Source organism: Ammodytes marinus, assembly GCF_949987685.1.
Source record: "Ammodytes marinus genome assembly, chromosome: 13".
NCBI classification, from domain to species: Eukaryota; Metazoa; Chordata; class Actinopteri; order Uranoscopiformes; family Ammodytidae; genus Ammodytes; species Ammodytes marinus.
The window spans coordinates 28,921,305-28,933,425 of NC_137217.1; the positions used below are offsets into that span (position 1 = coordinate 28,921,305).

General features: G+C 38.8%; 1 protein-coding gene across 1 annotated transcript in view; it reads right to left on the reverse strand.

Moving 5' to 3' along the window:
* LOC307259465 (semaphorin-7A) overlaps nt 1-12,121 on the reverse strand; it is a gene marked incomplete at both ends in the record, with an annotated part of 54,583 nt that overhangs the window by 3,241 nt on the left and 39,221 nt on the right. Inside the window, 2 exons of the mRNA XM_080039321.1 lie at nt 134-249; nt 9,402-9,609. Coding sequence (XP_079895447.1) covers nt 134-249; nt 9,402-9,609 — 324 coding nt within the window. The remainder of the gene's footprint in view (nt 1-133; nt 250-9,401; nt 9,610-12,121) is intronic.

A 12,121-nucleotide genomic window follows, 5' to 3' on the forward strand; every position in this document is an offset into this window, starting at 1 on the left:
TTGTATAATGATAATAATATTAATAATAATGGATTGGATTTAAATAGCGCTTTTCTAGTACATTCACACAGAATGTGTGAATGTACAGGAAAGGAAACCTTGGAAATGTTTCTTCACAGTTAGGTCAAAGTACCTTTTGTGAGTCGATGGCCATGTTGAGAACGGGTCCTTCGTTACGGAACAGCGAGTACTGAGATATGATGAAGACTCCCTCGCTGCTGTGAAGAACCTTCAGCACTTTGCCTTGTTCTGTGGAAGAAAAACAAATTGTAGATGTAGTGTAGGCATGGATCAAAGGTCTATATACTCCTCTAAAACACACACACACAATCACACACTCACACACACACACACACACACACACACACACACACACACACACACACACACACACACACACACACACACACACACACACACACACACAAACACACACTGCCATTGCCCACACACAGACAAAGACTTGAACATCCTTGGTGTCATCGGTTAAACTTCATGTATTCTGTTTTTCTCTTCATTTTTTGCCAGAGTTTTTGTGCAGTTCAAAATGCATTTTTTTTTTTAATATAAATACATGGATTTCAGTTGGACAGCTTACAGCCTTAAGGGATGCTGGTGTGGGCCAAAGGTGACGACTTTTAGAGAATTTCTGAACAGGCATTGTTGAAGGCAAAGCTTCTCTGCTAAGGGAGATTGTATAACTGTACTAGTTTAACCTCGATGGATGGAGCCAAAACCGCAGCACTGGCAACAAAAATACAATAAAATAAGTCAGTCACCCTGCGTTCTAAATCGAAAAGTTTTTATTTTTAATGTGCAACATACCCCAACTGTCTGTAAAATGTATGTAGCGTGCATGCAGTATTCATACAATTGGGACATACTCTATTTGTTCATAACAGACCCTACGTTCCAAATCACATACATTTTCTTTTCACTACACTACATACTAAAGTACAGAAGAGTTTTAGGGCCAAAGGAGCGGAAAAAAAATCAGATAAGAAAGATTTTCTTTTGATCTTGTTGAGAAATGTCAAGAGTAAAGACGAATACTCCAAAATGCTATTGGAGTTAGTGGGGCATTTATGTATTTTCAGCATACTACAATTGACGTGCATGTATTGGGACACCCTAAATCTTTTTCTGGCATACTAAATAGTAGGGAAGTATGGGGCTTGGAACGCAGGGATTATTTTAGCTCAGAGCCATCACTCTGCTTTGCTATGGTATTACACTTTCAAACAGCACACTCTCACAGCCTAGTGCTCGGCTCAATATGTATTTATTGCCTATAGCACACTTCTGGGCTCAGTTTTGGGGATGTTTTTTATTGGACACAGGCAGGGAAAATGTTCTTGTACCTTTTACTGTTATTTGTATTCCCTTAGTTATTGCCTCTAGACGAAAGCTCCCTCGCTTTCCAAATAACAACTATATATTTCCAAAGGGTCAGATGTCGGCAATATTTTGAATTTTATAGAGATTTGATAAAACAAATATATACAAGAAATGTTTCTCCAACCACATTCATTTCTTCTATATCAGTTGTATTCATTTTGGTCTTCAGACATTGGGAACATGTTGAATTCCACCATGTTTTTTTGTAGCATAATAGTGACTTATCTTATTGCCTCTATAGACAAAATCTCCTTCCTTTTCCAAATAACAACTTGATATTTTCAAAGGGCTCCCTGTAGCAAACTGTTCTAACTAGTGCCGTCTTTTGCTCTCCGTGAAAAATGTGATTACAATGATTTCTTTCTATCTCACTTCTTCATTTCCTGACTGTTCAGTGATATTGCACAACACAACCTGAATACTGTCTTCCCCTATCTGATTCATTTTTATCCAGTTTTTAATTTGATCTATTTATAGTATTCCTCATTTCAACAACTTGGGCATGTCAATACTTGCAGTAACTTTAACACTTAAAGGTGCTATGTGGAACTTTTAAATATTTCTGAAACAGTCTCATTTTTCCTCTGATGATCATAAATGACATGTAACAGCAAACGAGACCGTCAGTCTAAATAATGCTTTTTTTATATCGTTTTTCTTAATGCCTTTGTCATAGGTACGCCGATCCTGGAACTAATAGCCGGGGTAGTAAAAACACTACCAGTTTTGTCCAAAGGGGGTGCAAGAATGGACACAAAATGAAAGTTCCTCGGAGCACCTTTAACCTTTCTATATATATATTCTGTAAAACTTGTATAGTATTTTATTTAATTCTATTGTACATTTTCTATTTTGAGCGCAGTGATACGGACACCACCATCATTTCACTGCACAAACTATATGAGCATGTGGCGAATAAAATACTTTTAATCTTTCAAATTAACAACTTGATATTTTCAAAGGGCTCCCTGCAGGAAGCGTTTCTAACTACTGCTGTCTTTTGGCGCGGCACGGATGACTCTACCTTCCCCACTGTGAAAATGTGATTACAGTGATTCCTTTTCATCTCACATCTTCATTTCCTGAGCGTTGTCAAATTGTGTAATTAGTCAGGCAGGTTCTAGCTGTCACTTAGACCGTCTTTTTCCTCAAACTGTCTTGACTATTTTTTTTCATACACTTCAAAAAATCCTTCTTCACTGCAGTCAAAGATAAGTTTTTTTTCTTATAGAGCTTATTCTAATCTGATCCACCGAGCCTTTTGTCTAAAGCTATTTTAGGCTCTTTCGTCAGAACTGCGTTTCAGCATAAAAATAGCAGCAAGTCATTCGGAGAGGGGGAAAAGGGTGACCATGCTGAAGTCATGCAGAATCGGCTAAAGTAATATGTTTTTGTTATATTTGTGTAGTTTGCTGAGCACATATTCTCTTATAGTAAAAACCCTATAACTTAGTTTTCAGGTGAGACCTTTGATTTGATTCAATTTATTTCAGACATATAAAACATACAAAACAAAATGAAAAGCATGGAAATACAATAAACAAAAATTATGTTTTCACAAAAAATAAAAAATAAAAGAAAACAAATTATCTGTATTGCTGAGATATGCCTGAAAAGGAGCAGGAAGAAGTATACACTTATTTAATCCTACCCCTTTTCCATAGTAAAAAAATAAAAAATAAAAATATTTATTAAATTATGACCTTGCAGGTGAACATGGTAAAATTGTTTTTAAAAATGTATTTTTGTCATGTTTTTAAGGACAAAATGTATCATAACTCAGACAATGAACAACAATTGAACACATCTTTCAGTAAAAACCTTCAGAATAGTGCCAAGAATGATTATGAAAATTGTTGTTAGTGCTTTAGAAGTTCATATTTTTTGTTCAGAGACGATTGAAAAAAACTTCTGAGAAAAATGTCCGTTAAAGATGGTTGTATAGGAGAAATGTACAGACGCAAACAGACAAGGTTTAGTCAAATAAACACCTTGGACCGTTTTATACTAGTATGAAATAAAACATGTTATGGGAGAGGAATAGCCAATTTGACAAGTGCTTGAAAAAACAATGCATTTAGTATCTCACCCTGAGCCTTTTAACTGTTTGACAGAAGGCTAACACCCACTCTATACACCTGGGCTACAGATTCAAACACACACACACACACACACACACACACACACACACACACACAAACAAACCCTGTCTTTTTCTTTTCTCCGTCAGTGCAACCTCCACACTCTGACACTAAGTTACACACACATATATTTTTCCCAGCTGGGCACCACCTTGGTATCCAACCTTTAAGCCTCACACCTCCCCCTCCAATGCTCAGATGTCACACTGTGTGAAAAGAGAAAAACAACAGCCTTTTGAACTCCAAACATAAAGTCAACTTGAAACCAGTGTATTGCTCTGACATTTCTCCTGTCCCTGAGGGCTTTCTCTTGTTGACTCTGACTGAACTGGTCAACACAACGATGCATCTATAGCTGTTTGCAATGTGTCACTTGAGCTACTGAAAGAAAATAAATCTCACTCTATACTGCCAGCTGTTTTGGTCAATTTATAACAGTACAAAGCCTTTGAAAAAAAAACTGCTCCACTTTTCTTCTGACTCCTAAAAGGGGTCTATAAAACACTGAAACACTGCTTTTTACTGTGACAATTTAAAGTGATAGTGTGCAACTTTTTTTCATATAATTGGATGTCGGTAACATTCTAGCCATTTCCAAACGAGTTGACACAAAGTTGATTAAGCCTATCAGCTCCACAAAACTCTCTCTATATTTCTCAGTATGCCAGCGTTTACAAACTGGCCTCACCCTCTTGACACTGGCTCAAGAGCTCAACGTTTTATACAAAACATAATACCACAGGCTTAAAGGTGCTACGAGGAACTTTTAAATATTTCTGAAACAGTCTAATTTTTCCTCTGATGATCATAAATTACATATTACAGGAAAACGAGACCATCAGTGTAAAGAATGCTATTGTTATATAGTTTTTCTCAATGCCTTTGTCATGGGTACGCTCACCCTGGAACAACAGCCAACTTACTGAAAACACTTCTGATTTTGCCGAAAGGTGGTGCAAGTACTAACAACAACTGAAAGTCCCCCAGAGCACCTTTAAGTTGTACTGCCAAAACTGTACCGATGATGTGCAGACATTGTTGGAAGAAATCATTTTCAATAGTTGGCAATGGACGTAAAATAAACAAGCTGAGTGTCAGATAATTGTCCAATATCGAGGTTATTCGGTATAATTCCTAGAGACCAAAACTCAGCAACGTTAAAATGAATGTATTTGTTCTTTTATTAGTTAAAATGTCTTTAGACCAGGTGTTGAACTTCCCTAGACTCATTACTCTACATTGATTTTGAACACAGCGTTGCCTTGAAACAGCTGCACCCACAGCTGTAGAATCAGCATGGGGTTACTATCCTACTGGTCACACTGAGAATGCCCACACAATTATTTTTATATATAAACTATTAACTAGACCAAAAAGCTCTATGTTTTTAGAAGGACATTTATCAGAGAAAAGGACACTCCACTACAAACAAGAACCTCTCGAGTTGTCTACAGAAATCAGAATGGCTACTGTATATTTCATTTTGATTAAAAAAGTGTGTTTTTGAAGGAAACATAACTATGGAAAGTGGGCAGAATCAATGCACTACCTTGGGTCTTTTATATGAATATGAAAGTAGTGTTGCAGCTACTCAAAGTAAATTGGTTTTCACAGTAAGAGATTTTGAAGTAAATATAGTTAGTATATGCGTCTATGCTGCTGAGTAATTTGCTGGCTGGTGCTCAAAAATACAAACAGAAATACCCTTTGTCAAATCCTGCACCATGCAACAGGTTAGTTAGACAGGTTCACAATCTCAAGAGTGTATGGGAAGCTATTAGGCTAATTGGGACTTTCTGTGTGTGTGTGTGTGTGTGTGTGTGTGTGTGTGTGTGTGTGTGTGTGTGTCAGTTTGGTCTCTAGGTCAATATTGTTTTTTGAAATGAAAGCTTTCTGTTTGCCAGGCGACTGTGACTGGAAGAAACAAAATGTCTGCCTCAGTGGGAGGGGTGAAATTAGATCAGAGATAATTAATGTTGTTTCATAACCGCCAGCATTAAGGTGCCCTTGTGCATGGCACCCACAGTCTAGTCGCTGTACTTGAGACTGTTGAGTGTTGAGCGGCAAAAGAGGGGTTGCTTTGAATAGCTGAGACTGAAAAATAACCAGTTCTATAATACCTCCCCAGAGCAAAAAAACTCCACAGGTCCCATTTTAGAGAATTTACAGAAGCTACGGTGGCCTTCAAGGACAAGAAGCTGGCAACATCCACCATTGCCTCAAGTCTTTAGTAGATAGAGATACTGTAGATAGATAGATAGATAGATAGATAGATAGATAGATAGATAGATAGATAGATAGATAGATAGATAGATAGATAGATAGATAGATAGATAGATAGATAGATAGATAGATAGATAGATAGATAGATAGATAGATAGATAGATAGATAGATAGATAGATAGATAGATAGATACGTATGTGAAATAGATAGAGATACTTTATTCATCCATGATTCCACAATGCAGTATGTGAGATCTCAATTAGACTGTCTTTTCATATAAAGGATTGACTATAACTATGTGCCTGCCTGCCTAATTACAACCCTCATTTATATTTGTCTTGACAGTCGCCATACCCAAGGCGTATAAGCAGCAGTGTGCCATCCTAAGAATGTTTTAATTAGTCAAAACCCACATAGCGCTTTGACAGGAGCTCTGGCAAAGAGAAGGAGACATGACACGGAATGGCTGCCAAAATCAGCACGCAAAATTCAACACATATATTTTGTTTTAGCTTTTTGGATTCAACATAATTCTATGTGCTGGTCTGCTTTGTGTATTCAGCACAAACAAAGGCATAAGAGTGTGTTCGGAAGCAGGAGAAAATGAAAATACACCAGGATTATTCTGTGTGTTGGTGTGTGTGTGTGTGTGTGTGTGTGTGTGTGTGTGTGTGTGTGTGTGTGTGTGTGTGTGTGTGTGTGTGTGTGTGTGTGTGTGTGTGTGTTGTGTGTCTGTGCATGTGTGTGTTTGTGTGTCTGTGCATGTGTGTGTGCATGTGTGTGTGTGTGTGTGCGTGTGCGTGTGCCTCCACACTAATATCAGCCATTGCTTTTTTGCACTAAGATTAATGGTGTGGTTTGAGTCTCTGAGCCCGTCTTTGTAAAGGATATTTATTTGAATTTCCATGGCCAGGGAAAGACTAATGTCCCAGGGCTACCCACAATGCATCTGGTTTGATTTCCCCATGGCCCAGCACTCTGACTCCTCCTCTGATTGGTTGAAAATATTATCCATCAAGCAGTGCTGTCTGTGTATCTATCTATCCATCCATCCATCCATCCATCCACCCATCCATCCATCCATCCATCCATCCATCCATCCATCCATCCATACTACTATTTTTTATTTTTTTTTCCTAGAAGGTAGAAGCCTCTCTCCATCACTCCAGATACAAGAACATGTCTGAAATCAATTATGCAGATTGAGGAGATTGACTTGCTACTCGCCTTTGGAAATGTATAGGGGGTAAGGGGAGGGGTGTGTGTGTGTGTTTGTGTGTGTGTGGGGGGAGTGTCCAGGAATAAAAGTGATGTAATATTGAACACGTGCTAAAAGGGAAAGCATACCATTCCATGCCATGGTCGTTTCTTTCTTACAAATCACAAAATCAAAACTATTCTAATAAAACAATAGAAATATATGTGTTTTTAAAGATAGCATCACACAGCGACACAGCGGCCAGCTCCTTTTTGGTGCTTTTTGTTGGTATTTTATGTCAAAATCGCACTGAATTTGAGAGCTTCTACATCAATTATGTTGTATTTGTGCAAGGACAATATAATGGTAAATGGTAAATGTACTTCACTTATATAACGCTTTTCTCTAGTTTGTCACAAATCCAAAGCACTTCACATTGTTTTGTACACATTCACCCATTCACACAGGGTGCAAGTTAACTATCGGGAGCACCCTGTCTGTATACTGTATACAGTTATTCTGATTCTGATATTCAAGACTGACTTCCAACAATTGTTCTTTCACACATGCCTGTTCTTAAACATGCAGCTATGGAAAAAATAAGAGACCATTCCAAATTAACAAGTGTCACTGGTGCATTAAGTGTTTAGTTAGTTCATCGTAGTCTCTTCAATGTAGAGATGTCCATTTATGAAAAATCTTTGGTGGTCCAATAATTATTTCCAGGTTTTTAGAAAAAAAAAAATCCCTTAAGTGTGGCCCAGTTTACCTCCATTCCAACCTGTTCCTTCTCCCAGTGAGATATTTTAACTGCTCTAGTTTCTTTTTAGGCCACAGAGACCGGTGGCTGTTCATAGCTCTCCATCCGTTCCCTGCTATTACTGAAACACTTAGTAAAGCCTATAGCGAGAGCCCACCATCACAGTTTAAACACTACATTGTATTTCCATTAGCAGCCATTTCTGGATTACTTTTGAATGGGGATATAAGGTTATAATTGAATTCATGATCTCTGTATTTTGTGTATGGAGAATGACCTAGAGGAAAGAGGGGCCGACCAGTAACCATGAGGTCTCTGGTTCCTCCCAGTAACCATGAGGTCTCTGGTTCCTCCCAGTAACCATGAGGTCTCTGGTTCCTCCTCCCAGTAACCATGAGGTCTCTGGTCCCTCCCAGTAACCATGAGGTCTCTGGTTCCTCCCAGTAACCATGAGGTCTCTGGTTGGATCCCCGGCACCGGACAGGAGAGTGTCAGTAGTAAAACTAGTGGTGGCTGCTATTACATCTACAGTGCCCACCATCTCTACCATTGTGTCCTTGAGCAAGACACTTAAACCCAAACTGCTCCAGGGGCGCTGTACTATGGCTAGACCCTGTGCTCTGACCCCCTCTGAAGTGTGGTAACTTGAGAGGGGATATAAGAAAAGAATAATTTGAATGTGCCTCGTGTAAATTGACTAATAAAGAAAACTTAACAAATGTGTATTTTCCTTTCTTTGTCTTCACATTTTTTCTTAATTAATATATTTTTCTTTTCCTGTGTTTGTTTGCCTGTTCGTTTGTTATGTGTCTTTGTATTTAAAAAAACTTATTCAAAAACACTATAATATACATTGTTTCCCATTAGCTATTACTAGAACCAAACCCCAGAAATGTCCAATGGATGACAAGCACACATGACACATCCACTGCAGACATATGAGATCATCTCTGGGTGAACTTCAGTGTGATGAGACACTCTTCACCAGCGTATGACTCCTGTTGGTTGCCATAGAAATCTCCCCGAGGCACGGAGCAGTTTTGGGAATAACTGCTACGGGCGACAGCAGCCCCTCTGCATTACTGCTTTGATCGAATAGAGTCGTGTCAAAGCCAGGAATCATTTGAGGAGATTTTGAAGCAGAATAGATTGTTATCCTTGTGCCAATTTTTTCCACAATCTCTACTATTTGGTGTATGAATGCACTGCATTTCACATATCTACTATATTATACTGCAGATACGTTAGATATGTATTACTTGGTTCTATTTTCTGATGAGGTACAATGCATTCACTCGTAACAGGTGAAATCTGATGCTTAAAGAGATCCTATTATACTACTTTTCTGGTCTTAATTTCTTGTTAAAAACTGCTATAGAGCAACCTGACACAAATCACATCAAAACAAACTATGTAGATTTTCGGGACACTCTTCCTCTTACCCTAGCGAGCACAGCAGTCTCTCTCTACACACTGCTTTGAGCTTCTCAGCCCCTCCCCCCCTGCTGCAAACCCCACTCCGTTGTGATTGGATACCTTCCTTCCAGCTGCAAAAAACTGCACACAATACACACACACACACACACACTTACCCCTCCCCCCACTCATCACCACGACCCCCCCCCCCCCCACACACACACACACACACACGCACACACATAAATAACCATACACACACACCTGTTCCGAGGTACAGTACACTGTAGTGTTCATCGTTGACAGCCAGCACTATGTCGGCCACAGCGTGTGTGATCTGGTCTTCTGACGGCAGGTCCAGAGGCGCCACGCCCACCGGCCGGATCACGTCCTCGATCTCCGGGTGATAGCGGATCACCCCCAGGTTCTTTATGTCGTTGTGGCCGCCCGCTGTGGAGTTCTTACGCACGCACTGAGAAGAAGAGGAGGGGGAGGAGAGGGGGAGGGGGAGGGGTTAACACTAGGTCATTTCTATAATGTCTAATCTTGATGTAGTTGATGCCACTTTAAAGCACTTTGAAAGCACTTTGAAAGCTCTCTCTCTCTCACTCTCTCTGTCTCTGTCTCTCTCTCTCTCTCTCTCTCTCTGTCTCTGTCTCTCTATCTCTCTCTCTCCCCCCTGTGGAGCTCTTACGCACACACTGAGAAGAAAGAGATGGGGGTGTTAATACTACAGTAGGTAATTTCTATAATGTCTAATCTTGATGTAGTTGATACCACTTGAAAGCACTTTGAAAGCTCTCTCTCTCACTCTCTCTGTCTCTGTGTCTCTCTCTCTCTCTCTCTGTCTCTGTCTCTTTGTCTCTCTCTCATTCTCTCTCTCTCCCCCCTGTGGAGCTCTTACGCGCACACTGAGAAGAAAGAGATGGGGGTGTTAATACTGCAGTAGGTAATTTCTTAATGTCTAATCTTGATGAAGTTGATGCCACTTTAAAGCACTTTGAAAGTTCTCCCTCTCTGTCTCTCTCTCTCTCTCTCTCTCTCTCTCTCTCTCTCTCATTCTCTCTCTCTCTCTCTCTCTCTCTCTCTCTCTCTCTCTCTCTCTCTCTCTCTCTCTCTCTCTCTCTCTCTCTCTCTCTCTCTCCTGAACCTTGTCCCTTGTCTTTTTTTGACCTATTGTTCAAACTCTTTTTCTCTCCTATCGTCTAATCTTGAATCTTGATGTATTTTCATTACTTTTACTATCTCTTAAAAGCTATTTCTAATGTCTAATCTCGATGTATTGTCTGCCCCTGTGAAGCACTTAGAATGGCCTTGTGTCTGAAGTATTTTTGAATATATTTTTTTCTCCTTAATTTCTATTTTCATACGGTTTTATGGACCCTCCACTGTAATCGATTTAGACAAGGCCGGGCTCTTGAGGGAACAAAATGTTGGTCTTGGACACTCAGTTCATTATTGGAAATTGTATTGACGCCTGTCAAATAAAGCACTTTCACACAATCTTTCCAAAATGTAACAAAGTATAGTTTGTAATAAGATGTCATAATGTGATACAACACCTGCATTAGAAAATAAAATTCCGCATTTTGTAATACACAGCATGAATGAAATATGTAATATATTTCTCCAAATTGTATTACATTATGTGGTAGTTATTACAGAATGCGGGGGTAGCCCTTTATATAAAATATAAAATGTAATTAATTGGTGCATTGTGTATTTATTGACTACAAAATGCGTACAATCTTTTATATAATATTCTGTTCAGACGTTTTATTACAAAATGCGACAGATATTACATAATTTCGGCTTTAGAAAGAATCATTCCACCGCACTGGCCTTGGCTGAATCGGTAGAAATTATTAGTAATGCTATTGATCACAAATTGTACTCTATAGGAATTTTCTTAGACCTCAAAAAAGCATTCGACACTATTAATCATGACATCCTTCTTAATAAATTGGAGAAATATGGCATTCGAGGTTTGGCACATGACTGGGTCAGAAGTTATTTACATGACAGGAAACAATTTGTGAAATTAGGGGAGTTCACATCGACATGCTTAGATATTGTTTGTGGGGTCCCTCAGGGGTCAATCTTGGGGCCGAAATTATTCCTGCTTTATATAAATGACATATATAAAGTGTCGAAAGTCTTAAGGTTGATTTTATTTGCGGACGACACAAACATCTTCTATTCGGGGAAAGATCTGAATAATATGGTTGAGATCGTAAACAGTGAATTGACTAAGTTACATGGGTGGTTAAACCGAAATAAGTTATCACTAAATTTAGAAAAAACTAAATTCATGATGTTTGGCAGGAGAGCATCAGATGTCGCTGTAAAAATCAAGGTAAATGGGATTGAAATTCAAAGGGTCAAGCAACACAAAGTCCTAGGGGTAATAATTGACGATAAATTAAGCTGGAAACCACAAGTTAGCCATCTCAGGGGCAAAATAGCCAGGAGTATTTCTATACTTTGGAAAGCACAACATTGTTTCAATCAAAAGGCCTTGCTTGTATTATACTGGAGTTTAGTTTCCCCACATCTGCATTACTGTGCTGAAATATGGGGAAACACTTACAAAGGTACATTGCACCCGTTGGAGATTCTTCAAAAGAAAGCAATACGAATTATTTACCAAGCCAATTACAGGGCACACACTAATAACTTTTTTATTGAAGGCAGAATTCTCAAATTACGTGATGTGGTAAATTACCACACAGTACAAATTATTTACAAGGCTTCAAAGAAAAGCCTTCCTAACAGTTTACAAGCAATGTTTGAAGACAGAGAAGTTTCGCATGATTTAAGAAGAAAAGGTAAATTCACTGAGAAAAATATACGGACCACACTTAAATCCTTTTCGATATCTGTAAATGGTATTAAGCTGTGGAATGGACTTGATGAAGTTGTCACAGGGAGTTGCAGTTTGCGCAATTTCAAAGCAAATTATGTTTCAAAAATTATTGAAAATT